Here is a 21596-nt window from a genome sequence, read left to right as displayed (position 1 = left end):
ATTTTAGAGTAGTTGTGATGTGGTGCTGAGAAGAATGCATATTCTGTGGATTTGGGGTGAAGAGCTCTGTAAATGTCTATCAGGTTTGCTTGTTCCAGGTCTGAGTTCAAGTCCTGGATATTCTTGTTAATTTTCTGTCTGGTTGATCTGTCTAATATTTACAGTGGGGTGTTAAAGTCTCCCACTGTTATTATGTGGGAGTCTAGTCTCTTTGTAAGTCATGAAGAACTTGCCTTATGTATCTGGGTGCTCCTATATTGGGTCCATATATATTTAGGATCGTTAGCTCTTCTTGTTGTTGATCCTTTTACCATTATGTAATGTCCTTCTTTGTCTCTGTTTATCTTTGTTGCCTTAAAGTCTATTTTATCAGAGATGAGAATTGCAACTCCTGCTTTTTTTTTTGCTCTCCATTTGCTTGGTAAATCTTCCTCCATCCCTTTATTTTGAGCCTTTGTGTATCCTTGCATGTGAGATGGGTTTCCTGGATGCAGCACACTGATGGGTTTTGGCTTTTTATCCAATTTGCCAGTCTGTGTCTTTTGATTGGTGCATTTTTCCCATTTACATTTAGGGTTAATATTATTATGTGTGAATTTGATACTGCCATTTTGATGCTAGCTGGCTGTTTTGCCCATTAGTTGATGCAGATTCTTCATTTTGTTAATGCTCTTTAGCATTTGGTATGTTTTTGGAGTGGCTGGTACTGGTTGTTTCTTTATATGTGTAGCACCTCTTTCAGGAGCTCTTGTAAAACAGGCCTGGTGGTGACAAAATCTCTGAGTACTTGCTTGTTCACAAAGGATTTTATTTTTTTTTCACTTATGAAGCTCAGTTTGGCTGGATATGAAATTCTCGGTTGAAAGTTCTTTTCTTTAAGGATGTTGAATATTGGCCCCCACTCTCTTCTGGGTTGTAGGGTTTCTGCTGAGAGATCTGCTGTGAGTCTGATAGGCTTCCCTCTGTGGGTGACCTGACCTTTCTCTCTGGCTGCCCTTAGCATTTTCTCCTTCATTTCAACCCTGGTGAATCTGATGATTATGTGCATTGGGGTTGCTCTTCTTGCGAAATATCTTTGTGGTATTCTCTGTATTTCCTGGACTTGAATATTTGCCTGCCTTGCTAGGTTGGGGAAGTTTTCCTGGATAATATCCTGAAGAGTATTTCCCAGCTGGATTCATTTTCTTTGTCACATTCAGGTACACCTATCAAACGTAGATTAGGTCTTTTCACATAGTCCCATATTTCTTGGAGACTTTGTTCATTTTTTTATGTGCTTTTTTCTCTAATCTTGCCTTCTCATGTTATTTCATTGAGTTGATCTTTGACTTCTGATATTTTTTCTGCTGCTTTGGTCAATTCAGCTGTTGAAACTTGTGCATGCTTCACGAAGTTCTCGTGTTGTGTTTTTCAGCTCCATCAACTCACTTATATTCCTCTCTAAGTTGTCCATTCTTGTTATATCGTCGTCAAATCTTTTTTCAAGGTTCTTAGTTTCTTTGCATTGACTTACAACATGTTCTTTTAGTTCACAGAAGTTTCTCATTACCCACCTTCTAAAGTCTGATTCTGTCATTTCATCACACTCATTCTCCATCCAGCTTTGTTCCCTTGCTGGTGAGGAGTTGTGATCCCTTGTAGGAGGAGAGGTGTTCTAGTTTTGGGTGTTTTTCTCCTTTTTGCACTGGTTTCTTTCCATCTTTGTGGTTTTATCCACCTGTCTTCTGTGTAGTTGCTGATTTTCAGACTGGGTGTCTGAGTGGATGTCCAGATTGTTAATGATGAAGTTATTTCTCTTCCTTAGTTTTCCTTCTTACAGTCTGGCTCCTCTACTGTAGGACTGCTTAAGTCCACTCCAGGCTCTGCTTGCCTGGGGATCACCTGCAGCAGCTGCAGAACAGTAAGGGTTGCTACCAGTTTCTTCTTCTGCTATCTTTGTCCCCGAATGATGCCTGCCAAATGTCAGTGTGATCAGTCCTTTGTGAGGTTACTCTTTGGATATATGGGGGTCAGGCAGCTGCTTGAGGAGACAGTCTGTCCTTTATAGGAGCTCAAATGCTGAGCTGTGAGCTCCATTTTTCATTCAGAGCTGCTAGGCAGGTTCGTATAAGTCTGCTGCAGCAGAACTCATAAACCCCTTTTATTTTTCCCAGGTGCTCTGTCCCAGGGAGTTAGGGCTTTATTTATGAGTTTCCATTGCACTGCTGCCTTTTTTTTTCAGTGTTGCCCTGCCCAGCAAGGAGGCAGCCTAGTCACTGTCTGCCTGCAGAGGCTTTGCTGAGCTGCTGTGGGCTCCGCCTTGCTGCCATGTGAACTTCCCTGCAGTCCTGTTCATATGGGTGTGGTTAGAACTGCCTCGGCAATGGTGGCCCACCTCTGTAATGGCGGACTCTCTCTGTTATGGCGGGTTGCGTTGGCAACGGCAGACTGCCTCAGCAATGGTGGACTACCTCCGTAGTGGTTGAGTGCCTTGGTAATGGCGGACGCCCCTCCCCCACAGAGCTGCACCGTTGCAGGTTCAGCTGTGCTTGCTGTGAAACTCTCAACCCTGAGCATTTCCAATTGCTGTTTTTTGTTTTTGTTTTTGTTGGGGTGGGACCTGCCAAGCCTGATCACCTGGCTCCCTGCCTCAGAGCCTTTTTAAGTTGAATGGCTGACTCTCTCCCAAGTTTTCCAGTCGCCTGCTGAAAAGGCACTGGGATCTGTGTGATTTCCTGTGTGGTGACCCACTGTGCTGGCTGAAACAAGGGCACTGAGATTCGTGGTGCTTTTTTGCCTGGGAATCTCCTGGCCTGGATCCTTGTTTGAGTCCCGTTTAATCAGATGAATGGGCGAAACTGCCTTCCCAGAGCTCCAATTGCCAGCTTAAACGGGTGACCAGACCAGTGTGTTTTGTATGGAGAACTGCCGTGTCGGGGCACCGGCAAAACAGCTGTGCTGGCCAAAACAGTTGCGCTGGTGACCTGTGGGGCTCCTCCACCTGGAAATCTCCTCATCTGTGGGCAATAAAGATCAATCTGGAAATGCAGCATCCACTCATCCTCTGCCCTTTCACTGGGAGCTGAAATCCTGAGCTGTTCCTAAATGGCCATCTTGCTCCACCCACTGACCATGTTGCTTCTCAGCTTGCTCAGTCCAGCTGAGCCAGCTTTCCACTGGATTCCTGAATGTGAGATGGACACAGGCTCCCAGGACCATCCAGAAGCATCTTTTATCACATTAAAGCACTGAAACACTGGCTGGGTGCAGAGGCTCATGCCCATACTCCCAACACATTCAGAGGCTGTGGTAGGAGGATTGCTTGAGGCCAGGAGTTCAAGATCAGCCTGGGTAGCATAGCAATATTCTATCTCTACAAAAAATATACCCAAAAAATTAGCTGGGTGTGGTGGTACACACACGCCTGTAGTCCCAATTACTTGGGAGGCTGAGGCAGGAACATTGCTTGAGCCCACAAGTTTGAGGCTGCAGTGAGCTATAATTGCTCCACGGTACTCCAGGCTGGGAGACTGATTGAGACCGTCTCTAAAACAACAATAGGCTGGGTGCAGTGGCTCGTGCCTGTAATCCCAGCACTTTGGGAGACTGAGGTGGGTGGATCACCTGAGGTCAGGAGTTAGACAGTAGCGTGGGCAATGTGGTGAAACCTGTCTCTACTAAAAATACAAAAAATTAGCTGAGTGTGGTGGCAGGCACCTTTAAGCCCAGCTACTCGGGAGGCTGAGGCAGAAGAATCGCTTGAACCTGGGAGGTGGAGGTTGCAGTGAGCTAAGATCATGCCATTAGACTCCTGTTTGGATAACAAAAGCAAAACTCCATCTCAAAAATAAATAAATAAAACAAAAACCACTGAAACACAGAAAGCTGTAATATTGTAAGTTTCATTTTATTATTGCTTGTTAGTTGATTAAAGTAATTCTGCTTCCACTTACTTTATTTTTAAAGAGATTAATTGCTACACTAAATAAAACCGTAATGAAGTTTCATTGTAAGTATCTATTAACATTTGATTATTTTCTACATAGAAGCATGTAAAAAGTTTAAGATTCAGTTTCATTTGATTTAGCCTTGACTGTAATGAAGGACTCTATGAAGAGGGGACACAGTGTTTATGGGCTGGAGTCCCAGTAGCTGCTTGGTGGCAGAGTCCCAGTCTTTCCCCAGTTCAAGCCGTGGGCAGATTGATGGGTACTGTCCTTCAGTTCTTCTTACCCATTCACTTGCTTTCTCTATTGCCTCAAAAGCCCAGGGAATATTCCTAGATTAAAACAAATAAATGTTTCTGATATCAGAATATAATTACATGTGAAATACTACATTTAAACCCATCACATTATATCAGACAAAATGATTCTGCCAAAAATTAAGAGATTTAATAAAAGCAGTTCTCCTTGATATCTTACAGAAGTTCTTCTACTCACGTGACCTTGAACTTATGTACTGCATTGTCAAGCGTCCTATGCCCATCACTTCCTGGCTTCCATATGCCTCCAGGCATTCCTGCTGCCTGCAGGACAGCTCAAGTTCCAGCCTCTTTACAGCTGTTTATGGCTGTCCCCTTTCCATTGTTCTCAATTGAAATCCTATCCTTTCTTCATGCACAAACTCAAGTACTATTTTATAAATGAGGCATCTGTTTCTCTCTCCTTCCCACTGTACCAGCTTGATTAGGTACCTTCAGAATATCTGAGAGTCCCCCATGAAACTGGTGTATATTCAGTTGTGTCATGTAAACCAGGAACAACTTGGTAGAATAAGCGTATAAAGTCAATCAAGTCTGTGTCCACTAGTGTCGAATATTTGAGACTGCTGAATATTCAAGTGTATTCAACACTCAGAAAAATTCTGAGATTGTTCATTAATATTAATTAGCTACTTTCTCATTTGTTCTGTCATCTGCTAGAACTTGTTAGTGAACAAGTGACAACATACACCAAAGATCTTAAGAAAATTCTATGGGGGGAAACTTAATATTTTGAAATTCCTGGCCTCCTTTAGTCCAGTGGCTTCTATACTTTTTGGTTCACCATTCTACTAGTAAGAAAATCTTGTGCCTACACTCCCATGTAATGTGCCTCTGCATCAATGTTATGTACATCTTGAAATAGAAAATATAGAAAAAAGTTTCAAATATGCAATTAACAAAAAATAAAAAATATTTAAAATCTTTTTTTCTTTTTTGAGACAGAGTCTCACTCTGTCACCAGGCTGAAGTGCAGTGGTGTGATCTCAGCTCACTGCAACCTCAGATTCCCTAGTTCAGGCAGTTCTCCTGCCTCAGTCTCCTGAGTCGCTGGGACTACAGGCGCATGCAACCATGCCCAGCTAATTTTTGTATTTTAAGTAGTGATGGGGTTTCACCATGTTGGCCAGGCTGGTCTCAGTCTCCTGACCTCATGATCCACTCGTCTCAGCCTCCCGAAGTGATTACAGGAGTAAGCCCCCGCATCTGGCCTAAAATCATTTTGTCTTATGTATTGAAGTACCAACAAACTATTTTGCTAGCACAATAGCAGTAATGTAGTAACAGCAATATGCTGGAGTATACTTGATCAGTTTTGAAAATCCTGCTTTCATACGTTGTGATATTACAGTTCAAAAGCAGGTTCAAAGTTCATACTTGTTCTAACAGCTGTAATATTAATAATTAGAAATGATCTAAATAGAATAAGTACCTCTTTGGATATGTCTATTAAGTCAAATACTAATTTTTTAGTCCCATCTCCTAGCTGTTCAAAGTGTTTTTGTCTTTGATATTCATTTAATTAATTCTCTTGGCAAGTGGCATTGGTTTATTTTAAAATAAAATACCAAAAACAGGCCAGTGCAGTGGCTCACTCTTGTAATCCCAGAACTTTGAGAGGCCAATGTGGGCAGATCACTTGAGGTCAGGAGTTTGAGACCAGCCTGGCCAACATGGTGAAACCTCATCTCTACCAAAAATATAAAAATTAGCTGGGCATGGTGGTGCACACCTGTAATCCCAGCTACTTGGGGGGCTAAGGCATGAGAATTGCTTGAACCTAGGAGGGGGAGGTTGCACTGAGCTGAGAACACGCCACTGCACTCCAGCCTGGGCAACAGAATGAGACCCGATTTCTAAACAAAAATAAATTAAAAAGAAAAAGAAAACCCTCAAAATAGAAAAAAAGAATAAATTCTAATTTTTCTCAAGGTGTTCTTTTGGCCAAAAAATGAGAAGGTATTGCTTTTGAAAAAATCCAAGTATAAATTACATATAGGAAATTATGATTTTGTTTTTTACAGAGTCTCAGTGGAGTGCAGTGGCACAATCCCAACTCGTTGCAGCCTTGACCTCCTGGGCTCAAGTAATCCCTCCACCTCAGTTCCCGAGTAGTCACACACTATCACACTCAGCTAATTTTTAATTTTTAGGTCTTGATATGTTGTCCAGGCTGGTCTTAAATGCCTGGATACAAGCAATCCTCCAGCCTTGGCATCCCAAAATGCTGGGATTACAGGTGTGAGCCACAGTGCCCAGCAATGCCTGGGTAATTAAAAAAAGGTTTCCATAGAGATGAGGGTCTTGTTGGTTACCTAGGCTGGTCTTAAACTCCTGGACTTGATCTTGCTGGGCTCAAGTGATCCTCCCATCTCAGCCTCCCAAAGTACTTGGATTATAGGTATGAGCCAATGAGCCTAGCCCAGAACTTCCTGAACACCTGTTTTGTGTTTGAGAACTTTTTCTTAATCATGACACTTAAAAAATAGTTATCAGTATTTCTTTAATATAATAAAATATCCCCAGGTAGTGTTGAATTTTCCCTGTCTCATTTTTTAAAATGCAGTGGGTTTTGGTCAAATCAGCATCTAAACAAGGTCTACCATTGCTTTTGGTTGGTATGCCTCTAAAAATTTACAGGTTCCACTCCTCAACCATTTTTTTCTCTTGCCATTTATTTCCCCACATTCCAGGCTTTGCTGACTGCATTTCCATGATGTCATGTAACATGTTTCTCTATTCTCTGATCTAATTCAAATTTAGAATTCAAGGGGTTTAATTTAACTTCTTTGATTTTATACATATTAGTTTCTAACAATATTGATATCTACCTCCCAAAATAACAAATCAAAAATATTATTAACACCATGGCTACTCCCAGTGAGATTTCTTTGTAATATTTTTTAGTCCTTAGGCACTATCCCACTAAGGAAGTATAGTCAAATTATGTACTATGTTGTTTTTTTCTTCGAGACGGAGACTCACTGTGTTGCCCGGGCTGGAGTGCAGTGGTGCGATCTCAGCTCACTGCAATCTCTGCCTCCTGGGTTCAAACGATTCTCCTGCCTCAGCCTCCTGAGTAGCTGGGGTTACAGGTGTGCTCCATCACACATAGCTAATTTTTGTATTTTTAGTAGAGACAAGGTTTCACCATGTTGCTCAGGCTGGTCTCAAGGCTTGTGATCTACCCGCCTTGGCCTCCCAAAGTGCTGGGATTACAGGCATGGGCCACCACACCTGGCCTATGTACTATGCTTTAAAGTCACCTTAAATTAATTCCCAGGCTGGGCATGGTGGCTCATGCCTGTAATCCCAGCACTCTGGGAGGCTGAGGTGGGAGGACTGCTTGAGCTCAGGAGTTTGAGACCAACCTGGGCAACATGGTGAAGCCCTGTCTTTACAAAAAATATAAAAATTAGCAGGGCACAGTGGTGCATGCCTGTAGTCCCAGCTAGTCAGGAGGCTGAGGTGGGAGGATGGCTTCAGCCCAGGAGATGGAGGTTGCAGTGAGCTGAGATTGCACCACTGCACTCCAGCCTGGGTGATAGAGTCAGACTTTGTCTTATAAATAAATAAATCTTATCCATTATTATGTAAAATATTTACATAGCTTCAAAGTCAAAACTGCAAAACAAAGTACACTAGGAGAACCCTAGCTTCCATCCTTGTCCCCTCTACCAAAGACCCCACACAATAATATTTTTATTAGTTTGATTAGTTTTCCCCTTATCTTGCCTTTAAAAGAACATAAGCCAATTGCACGTGTATGTCTATGTGTGTATGTGTATATGTGTGCATATGTGTATGTATATACTTATATACGTATATATGTCAGAGGGATCCTACTCTGGTCATGCCCCTGTTGCCATAGGGTGGGGGGTCTGTAGGGACAAGATAATGTGCCCACCCCAGAGCCCATATCCTCCTTTTCAGAACCTGTACCTCCAGTATCCCTGATCACATGGCCCTGAGTCCACTTCCAGGGTCTTCCCTGGGTCTGTCATCCTGAGTTTGAACTATGCTGCTATCTCACTCGTGCTGCAAGGTGGCTGGGGTGAGGGGGCACTTGGCATGGGGTCTGGATGGCATTTTGATGGGTAGGATGTGGTATTCATGTGTGCATGCAAGGCCTCTTAGGGTGCTAGGGGTCAGCCAAGGGCTGAATTTGAACCTGGCTTTCCAGGTGGTTAGGAAGTTGCATTTGCCAAGGTAGGAAATTAGAACACTTTTAATCTAATAGGTCACTAGTTTGATTTATAACTTTTGTATACTTAGACCTATAGTATGTGGGTTTCCATTTGTATTCTTGTCCGAGGTCCTGCCATTGTTGGGAACACGGCTGGACCCAACAGTTATATTGTGGGTCTTCTGGAGGCCCCCAGGATCAGCACACTGCAGTGAAGAGTACCACATCAGGAGCCAGAAGTGCCAGGCTCCAGCAGAGCTGCACTGAAAATCTCTAAGCCCATTTCCTGTCCAGCCCAAGGTGCAAATACCACATCAGCCCCGCCCACCACAGGAGACTGTGGGCAAGCTGTCACCTGCAAACAAATTCTCTTCCTACATACTTATAAAGTACTCTACACATGTAAGCTAATTCCCTATAGCTGTTTGTAAGGTTTATTAAATAAATGGTTGAAAATATAAATAAGTTGCATAATACTATAGTTAAAGCCACCTGAAAACAGAAGCGTCATCCAGTTTCATCAGTGATTTGAACACTATTCCCTCTTTTTCCAACCTGGTGCGAATAAACTGTAGTACCAGCATTGTGGCAATTAGGTCCAGGAGATGTTCTTTTCCTTTTACACCTAAAGGGAAAAAACTCCATTAGGTCCGTTGGAAACTCTGCATCTCAAACTGTGCCTGTTTATAAAATTCCCATTAAAGAATTATAATACGGTTAAATCACAGTACATAAGCAGATCGTGAAACTTTCTAATACTCTTCCAGGTCCTTAATTAGCCTGCTATTTAAATAAAAAATGAGGATGGTTGTAACATGTGCCCATCATATTATCCTGATGGCTGTCAGGAAACGGAACTGTATCCAGCGTGCCCCTCGCTTGCCATCTTCAATAATCAGAGATCCATGAAGTACAATGAAGAAAATCTAGTGTTTAGGCTCCTGTTACAATTAGCTTAGAAGAGTACACCTAGATTCAGATCCAAGATGGCTGATCACTAACAGCTCGGGATTGTAGCTCCCAGTGAAAGCTCAGAGAACGAGACGACGCCACACTTTTAGACGAATTTTCGTCACTTACAGATCAGCCGATTCCCAGTGGAGGAGCCCCAAGGGTCGCCAGCGCGACTCTCGTGGCCGCCGCAGCGGTTTTGCTGGCGCCTAGGTGCAGCAGCTCTTCATGCAGAGCAAATGGGACCGCTTCCCCTACTGACCGGAGTTTGGAGTTCCGGGAAGTCAGAGTCGCTTGTTGCGGACTCAAGAGGGAAGCCAGACCAGAAATTCCCGGGCAGAAGAGCACCATCAGTCTTATCACTGCTATTTAGGCCGCCACAGTGGGTTGCTCGGATCCCAGCACTGGGAATCAATAAATCGGACATCGACTCAGAAACCTAATTAGAAAGGCGGTTCATCTACAATGAAGCGAAAAAAACAGCCTAAGAAGGCCGAGTATACTCAAAATCAGAACCCATCAGCAACGGAACAAGCCCTGATGGAAAAGGACTCAACAGCAACGGAACAAGCCCTGATAGAAAAGGACTCATTAGCAACAGAACAAGTCCTGATGGAAAAGGACTGTGTTCCATTATCTGAAGTAGGCTTTAAAAGGTGGATGATAGAAACTTCTGGGAGTTAAAGGAACTTGTTCTAACCCAATGTAAAGAAACTAAGAACTTTGAAAAAAGGTTCGATGAAATGATGAAAAGAATAGACAATATAGAGAGGAATACAAATGAACTTATGGAGTTGAAAAATACAACACGAGAACTTAGTGAAATATATGTATAAGCTTAAATAGCCGAATGGATCAAGCAGAAGAAAGGATATCAGAGGTCGAACACCAACTTAATGAAATAAAACGACAAGACAAGAATAGAGAAAAAAGGATAAAAAGGAATGAGCAGAGTCTCCAAGAAATATGGGACTATGTGAAAAGACCTAATATACGTTTGATTGGTGTACCTGAATGTGATGGAAAGAATGAATTCAAACTGGAAAATACTTTTCAGGACATTATCCAGGAAAATTTTCCCAATCTAGCAAAGCAGGACACTATTCAACCCCAGGCAATACAGAGAACACCACAAAGATATTCCTCAAGAAGACCAACCCCAAGGCACATAATCGTTAGATTCACCAGGATCGAAACGAAGGAGAAAATATTAAGGGCACTTAGAGGGAAAGATCAGGTTACCCATAAAGGGAAGCCTATCAGGCTTACAGCAGATCTCTCAGCGGAAACCCTACAAGCTAGAAGAGAGTGGGGGCCAATATTCAACATCCTTAAAGAACAGAACTTTCAGCCCAGAATTTCATATCCTGCCAATTTAAGCTTTACAATTGAAGGAAAAATAAAATCTTTTAGGAACAAGCAAGTACTCAGAGATTTTATTACCACCAGGCCTGCTTTACAAGAACTTCTAAAAGAAGCGTTATATATAGAAAGAAACAACCAGTATGAGCCTTTCTAAAAATACACCAAAAAGTAAACAGCATTAACATAAAGAAGAATTTACATCAACGAAAGGATAAAATAGCCAGTTAATATCAAATGGCAGTAACTCTAAATTTAAATCGACTAAATCCCCCAATCAAAAGATACAGACAAAATCTAACGGTATATCTAAAGATATACAAAGACTCAAAATAAAGGGTTGGCAAAAAACTTACCAACCAAATGGAGAGCAAAAATAAATAAATAAAAAGCAGGAGTTGCAATTCTCATAATTAATAAAATAGATTTTAAAGCTACAAGGATACAAGGGTAAAAGGATTATGTAATAATAAGAGATCTTAACACCCAGATACATAAGACCCACAATGAGATTTAGATTCAACGAGACAGAAAATTGATAACGACATCCAGGACTTGAACTCAGATCCAGAACAATAAACTCAATAGAGCTCTCCATTTTAAACACACAAAATATACATTATCCACTTTAAACACACAAAATATTGATTGGCCATTATTGATACCTATTTTAGGAATGAAGTAATATTTCTTTTTCCCTCTTTTTCACTTTTTCCCTCTTTTTTTCCTCTTTTTCTTTCTCTTTCAAAAAAAAAAAGAAGAGTACACCTAAATATTCCACAGATAAACAACAAATATGACCAGTTACACCAGTGTATCAAATTATTTCTAGTGATTAGTACCTACAGGTATCCAAATCAAGGTATTTTACTATATTACGAAATGTCAAAATTGAAAAATGAATGTTTACATGTGTTAAACTCAGAATTAACTCATTTTTGTTTAAAATATTCAGGCTTCATTTTTTTTTTTGGCAAATAGGCGCTCACTCTGTCACACTGGAGTGCAGTGGTGGGTGTGATCAGAGCTCACCATAGCCTCCAAGTCCTGGGCTCACATGATCCTCCTACTTTGGACTCCCAAAGTGTTGAGATTATAGCATGAACCACAGCACCCAGCCAAAAATGGTTTTAGGGAAGAAAAAATACCCCAAATCTTTGTCTTATAATTAAGAATATACAATTACTTTTTTTTTGAGTAAAGACAAAAGGACCTGGCACAGTATGCACATATCTGCATATACACCATTAATTTTAAATCATTGAGGTAGCTAAAACTGCTCATAAGAGGGCTTTTATTAAATAGTATAATGTTCTTAATAGGAGAAAAAGGAATCGAATAAATTTTTAAAAACAAAATGAAAAAACCCAATCCACTGTCCCACTAAAGAAAATCAGTGGAGACAAAAGCAGTTTAATTTACTGGATTCTTTTGTGGCTTTTTTTTGGGTATTATTTACAAAATGTTAGACTAATTTTTAAGCACTATTAATAATAAGCAACATAGGACTCCAAGAATAATATAATAAATCATAAACGGATAAAATACCTAATGTGTATCAGCGTCATTTAAAAAACAAATTCAGAATGAGAAGGGATGAAAAAAGAGAAACAAAGAAAAGGATAAAAGACAAAGTTGGGTACAGAGATATAAAAACAAGTCAGAGAAAAAATCAGAGACTCTATGTAGAGAAAGAAAGGCAGAAAAGCACACACTTACAGAAAAATAACACGGATAATATGGAGAAATACCGAGAACACAGGAAAAGCCCATGGAAAAGGTACATCCATGAATCTCATTTGACTTATCTGACTTCTTTCAGATAAGTATAAAAATGACCACATTTAGATAGGCCAAAATCTTATCTACTTATCAGATTTTTTTCTCTGACTTGTTTTTATATCTCTGTACTTGGAGTTCTACTGAGTTTCTTGGATCTAGAAGATGCCGTCTTTGATCAATTTTACAAAAGTGTTCAAATATATTTCTGTCTACCCTTTTACTTCTGAAACCCCAGTAACACAAATGTGAAGCCTTTTGATATCATTCCACAGTCTTGGCTCCTCTGTTCTTTTTTCATTCTGTTTTTTTCTTTCTATATTTCAGTTTAGATAAGTTTATTGAGTACACTGTAAATTGAATTAAATGATTTCTTTTCCTGTTGTGTCCATTCTGTTGTTAAGCTCATTCAATGACCTTTTCATTGCACATATTATATTTTCCAGTTCTAGGATTTTCATTTGGTTCTTCTTTATAGTTTCCAGCTATTTGCTGAGAACCTGTCATTTGTTCACCCATTCCATCCTTTTCTGGTATGTCAATTGCTCACTATATTTTTAATAGTAGTTTTAAAGTCTGTGTCTGCTAATTCTAACATCTGGGTCATCTGTGGGTCAGCATTTATAGCCCACTTTCCCCTTGATCACAAGTCATATTGTCCTGCTTCTTCATATGTTATTAAATTTTCATTCTATACTGAACATTAAAATGATACCTTGTAGAGACTATCAGTTATGCTATCTTACTCTAAAGAGTGTTCAGTTTTGTTCTGGTGGATCCTGTGTAGGCTTTGTTTTAGGCTTTATTAGGAGGGGTCTATTTTAGCTTATCCCTTTGTCCTGGGGTATAGTCCTTGATCATGAGATATGATCCTTATGACCTTTTTATGGTTCCCATGGAAGGATATTTATAAAGTCTCTCTAATTTGGTGCAATTTGAACTCTAAACTCTGTCTGGCTAGTAGTAGGCAGCAGCTGAAGTCTCTGCTTAGCTCTGTAGCTTCCCAGCTGTTGCTTTTTTTCTGGATTCCTTGAAGTTACACCCTGTATATGTGCATGTAGGTTAGAGAGAGCCACGGATCTGAGGGGTATTTGGATGCAGATTGGAGAGCTTCCTGTTTTGTGGTTCCCCCCTTTACAGGATTTTAATCCTTAATTTTCAGCCACTTTGGCAGCCTCAAACTCCAACCCTGTGTCCTCATTCTGTTAAGACTTTCTGTTTTAGTTCTGACCTCCCATTGTGTCTCAAGAGCTGAGAAATGCCTTTAGGTGACAAGCTGGATACATGTGGAGCTCACTTAGTTTGCTTTCCTTCTTTCAAAGATTATGTTTACTCTAGTTTCTGCCTGTTTTTGATTATTCTCCTGACCTTCAAAGAATGGTTTTAAATATTTTATTCAAAGTTAATAACTGTTATTGGCAGGAGAGTTAGTCAAATACAGGTTCTTCTATTATTCCAGGAACAAGCACTCACTCCTCATGTAAATTGTCATCACCCCTTTCTGGCTTAGTGCAGGTCAAACAGGCTATGGATTTGCCCACCCACCCAGCCTGGAATATGAAAACTCTGACATTTTAGAGATGATGGTGGGACAGTGAGACACAACTGTTTTATCTGTCCATGAATATTGGCTAGTTGCTTAATAATGTGTATTTTAAAAAAATCTCCAGGCTGGGCATGGTGGCTCATGTCAGTAATCCCAACACTCTGGGAGGCCGAGGTAGGCAGATCGCTTTGAGCTCACAAGTTCAAGATCACACTGGACAATATGGTGAAAGCCCACCTCTATCAAAAAATACAAAAATCAGTAGGGCATGGTGGTGGGTGCCTGTAGTCCCAGCTACTCAGGAAGCTTAGGTGGGAAGATCCCTTGAGCCTGGGAGGTGAAGGCTGCAGTGAGCCAAGATAGTGCCACTGCATTCCAGCCTGGGCAATGGAGCCAGACCTTGTCTAAAAACAAACAATAAACAAACAAACAACTCCTGTCCTGAGGCTACATTTGACCTTCAAACCACTTGCTGGGTCAAGGATGCTCAGGACTTCCTCACCTATCCCCTTTGTTGTCATGAGAGGCAACAGATCCAGAGGTTGAACAACTGCCTCTGGCAGAGGCTGGCTAGGAGCTCATCAGAGCTGCTTTTTCCTCCTGGACACACAGCTTAACAGTACATGCCTTCGTACATGGATGGGGCTATATGACTAGTGTTCTTCCTCTTGTCTAGCAGGGGGATGATGCCAGGGTAATCTTCATTCTTCTCTCTTACCAGGATAATTTTAAAGACACATATTGAAGATGGTGGAGCCACAATATGGAAGGAGTCAGGTCTCTAAAAGACTGCATAAGTGGAACTTTCTTCCTGACCAATATTTGACTGGGATATGGACAAGAAAGTAATCTTTGATGATGTTAAGCTACTGATATTTTTTTATAGCAGTTGGTGCTATTTATGCTAATAAATTTGAAGAGACAATACCCTAATTAGTGGTAAAAATATGACTAGAAACTCATCTCCCATTTCCTTTGATGGTTAAATATAATTCCATTCAAATATAACTTTCATAATTATTACATTAATACACTAGTTTACAAAAAAGTTTATAACAGGAGCATGCTTATGAATGAATGAAAACAATGACTTCATAAATCAAATGATAGTGACTTACCTAGAGATTGAATGCCTTTTTGTTGAAGAAAGCTGTACAAAGCATTTGTATTAAGATTTAATATAAATCCCAGTTCTGGTGTAAGTTTCCAGAAGCCATCCTACAAAATTAAGAAAACAAATTTAAGTTACTGACACTGTATCACATAAGAAGTTATGTAGTGGGGTAGCAAGAGGGACAAAGGTTGAAAAACCTACATTCACTACTTGGGCAAAAAGATAATTAGAAGCCCAAACCTCAGCACCACACACTATGGCCATATAATAAACCTGCACCCCTGTGTACGCCTGCATCTAAAATAAAATTTTAACAAAGTAAATAATAAAAGAAGTTATGTGATAAATAAAATAAGTGTCCATTTATTTAACTTCAGTTAATTAAGGCATTTCTAAAATTTTTATTACTGTATCAAGTTCTCCATACACTAGTGACATAGTATTGTTTGAAACTTCATAAATGTTATGACTATGTATCTGATGGCATTTATAAAAATTGTGGAAAGAGGCTCATGTGCAGAGGTTTTTAAAAATGGTACTTTTTTTCTCCTAGCAATGCTTCATTTCATGTTTTATGGATACATAATACTTGCACGTATTTTGGGGTACACATGATATGATATTTTGATATATGCATAGAATGTGAAATAATTGGGTCAGGCTATTTAGGATCTCCATCACCTCGAACATTTATCATTTCTTTGTGTTGGCAACATTTCATATGTTTTCTTCTAGCTATTTTGATGTATACTATGTATTGTTAACTATAGTCACTCTACCGCATTAACAATTAGCAATGAGCATTGAATTAGTATCTCACACTGTTAAATAGCATGATTCCCTCTAAAAAAACCCACTTTGTTGAAATAAGATCGCCATACAAAATGTCACTGTATGTAATGTATACAACTTGATGTACAGCTAAGTGTACACCCCTGAAACCATCACTTATCAATGCCATAAACTTAGTCACCACTTCCAGAACTTTTCCTCTTCCCCTTTTGTTTTGTTTTATTCCATTGTGTGGAAAGACTACTTAATATAAGATAGACCTCTTAGCAAATGTCTAAGTATACCATATTGGATTGTCAATCATAGGCCCTGTATTATACAGTAGATCTTCAGCATGATTCGTTTTGTTTACCATAACAACGTACCCTGATATAGTCTGAAATATGACAATGACAGTTTTTTTCAAGTATAAAATTGTTATATTAAACATGTACTTTAAAAGTACCTTCCTTTAACCCCCACCCCCACCCCCACCCACCACATCATCTGCCTGCCCCATCCCATGCATAGGAGAGTGTGCTGAGCCTGAGCTTGGGGATATTACCCTCAAAAAAGACAGAATCCAGGCCTTAGGGAAACTAACATACAGAGCAGAAAGCAGGGTGCGGCCGAAGGCAGGCGCACAGGCTGGAGGATCTATGGCAATAACTTGACAAATGACAGCAGCGATAATATGTACCAACCTACAGAGAACTGGTACCAGGTGCTGTTCTTTTATATGTTTAGCCACTTCCTGAGGAGCACTATTATCACCTCCACATTGCAGATGAGAACACGGAAGCACAGAAAGGTTAAGCAATTTGTCTAAAGTCACACAGCTAACAAGCAACAGAGCCAGGAGTGGCCATGGGATCCATACTCCTGCTCATCTGCAGTATGCTTCTGGCAGGCTTTCACGTGCACTGTCTTAAGTAGGGCAGCTGGGCAGCTGTGATTATCCTGTTTAAACCTCAAACTCATTCTCTGAAGTAGACATTATTATTATCCCCACTGTATGGATGAGGAAACTGAGGCTCACACAGGTTATCTGACTTGCCCCAAATCATGAAGTGGGCTGGGACATACACTTAGTTTTATATTATATCAAGGCTTTTCCATTTCACTAAACTATTTTACATCAAAACAAGTAATTGCAGATGAAAGACTGGTCTTAGTCCCAGCGCAGGGGCCAAATTTACAGGGTGTTTATTAGCTTAACAAATGGAATGATAAGCTCTAACACAATATACATGTTGAGTAATATCCATATTCCCACGATCTTATGTGAAAAGATTTAGAGTATATGTACAAGTGCTTATGCTCTACTTCACAAGGGGAAATTTATATGGGTTATAATCCATTAGTTCTAGAATCTAGGAAATTAAGATCTCACCCCATCATCTGTTCAGGGATGTTCATTTTCATGAGAGGAATAGTAGCATTCACCAGCATGAGGTTTTGGTCTAATGTTGGTGAGGAAACACCAGCCAGCATCAAGCACACTGTTTTGTTCAGCTGTCTGTTTTGTTTTGTAGCAAGAGTTCATCAATGAAGGAAGCAGCATTATTTACACCCCAGTGCACAAGCCCCTTACTTCAGTACAGACTGACAAGAGACAGTTCCTTGACCAGCTGCTTTGAGTAGCACTGTTCTAAACTATGAAGCCAGCAAACCACAGATCTAAGGAGAAATAAGACACATACCTCTGTCTGTAGATTGAAGAGTTCTGTCCAAGGCACAGCATTCAGCCAGCATTGTGTGCACACTATGTCATCCTCCTGTATTACTTCCAGCAAACACGGGGTACTGTCAACTATTGAGCCACTATACATTTGTAAATAGCCACAATTGCTAGGTACTTCTGATAGCTCAACACTTTCTGTTTCAGAACTTTGAATATCAAAGGCAAGCCATTGACTTCCTTCGAGACTGCCCACTGATTTATCTTGAACAGAGAGATCTGCTAAGGACAGAGGGCAAAGAGCCTGAGGTAAAACTACTGGCAGACCATTGTTGGTACTTAAAGAGGCTGGGGAAGGTTGCAAATGAAAAGGAGAGGAAACAGAGGGCTGATAAGACCCAAAACCTTTGATGGGATCAGGGTCTGTGGGAAGAGAGGAATGAACCTGGGGAGAATCCAGCTCAGGGAAGGTGCCAGCAGGAGGCCTGGTCATAAAGCCCCCAGGAGGTTCCGGTGGAACAGACTGTGTGGAGAGCAATGAGCTCCTTCTATAAGCAAAGCCACAGAGGGGTTCAAAAGGTGGGTTCTGAGGAGGCTCTATGGGACAAGACAGGGACTGCGAGATCCAGTCAGCACCACTGCAAGGCACAGGGACTTTTCTGAACTCAGATACATCAAACTGTCTGGGAGGAGCAGCAAAACCCAAACTAGGTAACTGAGGAAATGAGGCGAGAGGCATGGAAGCAGGACTGTGAGAATGGGCAGCCTGGAAAAAAGAGGAACCAGAGGCTGGAGCAGAAAAACCAAAAAGGCTGGAAGTAGATGTTTCCGGGGAACTGACTTTCTTAAATAGTGGCTCAGTTGCTGCTGGTTTAAATGACTGTGTCCAACTTAAATCTAATAGCTTTTCCTCATGTCCATGTTCCACATTTGATGTGAAACCCTGTAGTAGAACTAAGCCATCCTCTTCAAAATCTTCAGAAACTTGTGACTTAGATAATTTCATTTTTCTTTTAGACGAACATTTTTTTCGTTTGAATGAAAATAATTCTTGCCACTCAGAGGATGCTAAAAGAGGCTGCCCAGAAGAAAGAATTATTAATGTAAGGGGAAAACACAAAATAAAAAGAACAATCAAGCAAACATTCTTCCTGGCACTTGACTTCCCACCCATCAGGCAATTGCTCATTCAGAATAAGGGCTCATCAATGTGAACTGAGATGTTGAAAATAACACCAGTGCTGGGTGCGGTGGCTCACACCTGTAATCCCAGCACTTTGGGAGGCTGAGGAGGAAGGATCGCTTGAGGCTAGGAGTTTGAGACCAGCTTGGGCGACATAGCAAGATTCCATCTCTAAAAAAAGAAAAAATTAGCCAGGTATAGTGGCTTACGCCTGCAGTCCCAGCCACTTGGGAGGCTGAGGCAGGAGTGCTTAAGCCTGGGAGGCTGAGGCAGCTAAAGTGCAGATTTGCACTACTGCTCTCCAGCCTGGGCGAGAGAGCAATACTCTGTCTCAAAAAAAAAAAGGAAAGAAAATAACACCACTGAGACATTCAAAATCATTTCAGTACAAGGCTCTCTTTTCTAGATGCGAAAGCTGAGACCTGGAGAGAATATCAGCTATCAATATATTGAAAGACCTTCTCTCTTAGTTCTTAGAACTGTGGAATTTTGAACACCCCTCGTTTTACACGAGGAAACTGAGGAGTGCAGAAGTGACTTGCCCAAGGTTCACAATGAGCAGTGTCATCATGTGTGTTAGGCCTGAAATAAGAAAGTCATTAGAAGTAAATTATTTCGTCTTTTATACTGTTTTATGGCAATATTAAGAAAATGAAAAAATGGAAAAACATTCTCAAAAGCTTTATTTTTATTTCTTTATTTTTTTGAGACAGGGTATTGCTCTGTTGCCTGAGGCTGGAGTGCAATGGCACAATCACAACTTACTATAGACTCAAACTCCTGGGCTCAAGAGATCCCCTCACCTCAGCCTCCTCAGTAGCTGGGACTACCGGCATGTTCCACCATGCCTAATTTTTATTTTTATTTTTAATTTTTTTTTAAAGATGGGGTTTCACCATATTGGTCAGGCTGGTCTCGAACTCCTGACCTCAGGTGATCCGCCTGCCTCAGCCTCCCAAAGAGCTAGGATTACAGATGTGAGCCATTGTGCCCGGCTCCAGCTAATTTTAAAATTTTTCATTTGTAGAGATGTGGTCTCACTATGTTGACAGACTGGTTTTGAACTCCTGGGCTCAAGTCATCCTCTCAGCTCGGCCTCTCAAAGTGCTAGGATTATAGGCATGAGACACTCTTTCCATCCAAAAGCTTTAAAGTAGTTAAATGAACATATAATTATACCAGAATATAAACAATATCTATGTAAAACAAATTTTGAGGGATGCTATATTACTGTTATTGTCCCAATTTAAATGTAAAGAGTGTTCCTTTAGAAGTTGCAATGTAAATCAAATCCAATTTTGCATGGATGATGAGTCCTTGATATCTTTGAGATAATTAGCCTGTAATTTTACCTGTGAATAACAACTATTTTAAAAGGAGTAGTCCTTTCCCAGCTCAGTCAAATTTCAAGTAAACACCTGAATAATTAATATCATAGAAGATATGAAAAGATACACTTAAAAATAATATTTAAAAACAATGCTTATCTGGTTTAATTAATATACATATATATTTTTTATTGCTCTTAGGTTCTGGGGTACACATCAAGAACATGCAGGATTGTTGCATAGGTACCTACATGGCAATGTGGTTTGCTGCCTACATCCCCATCACCTATATCTGGCCTTACTTCCTGTGTTATACCTCTCCAACTCCCTACCCCCACTGTCCCTCTATCTGGTTAAATTTCTAAAAATTAGAGAAGCAAACTGAAAAAGACCAATAGTGATGAACTAGACCTATCAGATACTAAAGTCTCTTATAAAATTACAATAATTTTAGTAGATGAATCAATCGAACAGAGTAGATAAGTCCAGCAATAGCTCCTAAAACATGAGAATTACTAGATTAAAAAGGTGGCATTTCAAGTTAATAGGAGAAAAAGTAGTAGCCATCTGGAAAAGAATAAAGTTGGCTCCATATCTCTTATCCTATGCCAAATTTCAATCAGGTGAAAAATTAAACGTAAACATAAGAACATAACACTACTTCAAGAAATAAAGGGAAAAATTTTAAAAGTGTAATCTCTAAGAAAGGCATTTCTAAGCATGACGAAAAGCAAAACAACACTAAACAAAAAGAAGAAACCTAATGACTAAAAATTTGGCTGCATTAAAAAATCTGCATGACAAAAACATAATAAGCAACTACAAAATAACACGTGGAATACTGGGAAACAAATTTTCACAACTCATATCACAAAGGGCTAATTTTCCTAACATAAAACATTTTTCCAAGAAAAATAAGAAAATTACTAAACTCTCAATAAAAAACAGAAAAGACATGAATGGATGATACACAGGAAGAGATACATAGGGCTGTAAGAAAATAAAACATGCTCCTCTTCATTCATAAAGAAACAAAAACTTAAATGTCACCAATACATTTTTCACCTGTAAGATTTGCAAAGATAAAAAATGTGAATAAGTCAGGTATTGTAGAGCACCCCAGCTACTCAGGAGGCTGAGGTGAGAGGCTCACTGGAGGCCAGGAGTTCAAAACTGTAGTGCTCTGTGACAGAGCCCGTGAACAGTCACTGCACTTCAGCCTGGGTGACAGAGTGAGACTCCATCTCAAAATAAAAGTAAAAAAAAAAAAAAGAATCATACTGAGAAATATGATTTATTTTTGTTTATTTTTTAAAATTTCTTCTTGGATAGTATTTTGTATTTTTGGTAGAGACAGGGTTTTGCCATGTTGGCCAGGCTGGCCTTGGACTCCTAACCTTGCGTGATCCACCCACCTTGGTCTCCCAAGGTGTGGGGATTACACGTGTGAGC

The 21596-nt window shown here is 40.2% G+C and overlaps 1 protein-coding gene across 3 annotated transcripts in view; it reads right to left on the bottom strand.

The window, feature by feature from the left end:
* Positions 1–3865: 3865 nt before the first annotated feature.
* Positions 3866–21596, bottom strand: part of PARP4 (poly(ADP-ribose) polymerase family member 4) — a 104053-nt gene continuing 86322 nt past the window's right edge. For all 3 annotated transcript variants that reach the window (XM_035302292.3, XM_035302291.3, XM_054256678.2), the window contains 4 exons: positions 17656–18711; positions 15186–15285; positions 8922–9054; positions 3866–4258 (listed from right to left, as the gene is read on the bottom strand). In XM_035302292.3, coding sequence (XP_035158183.1) covers positions 4063–4258; positions 8922–9054; positions 15186–15285; positions 17656–18711 — 1485 coding nt within the window. In that variant the 3' untranslated portion in view covers positions 3866–4062. The remainder of the gene's footprint in view (positions 4259–8921; positions 9055–15185; positions 15286–17655; positions 18712–21596) is intronic.

This window comes from Callithrix jacchus, chromosome 5 (genome assembly GCF_049354715.1).
Source record: "Callithrix jacchus isolate 240 chromosome 5, calJac240_pri, whole genome shotgun sequence".
Classification (NCBI taxonomy): domain Eukaryota; kingdom Metazoa; phylum Chordata; class Mammalia; order Primates; family Cebidae; genus Callithrix; species Callithrix jacchus.
The sequence above is the reverse complement of the archived record's forward strand: the minus strand, read 5'-3'. Positions and strand labels throughout refer to the sequence as shown.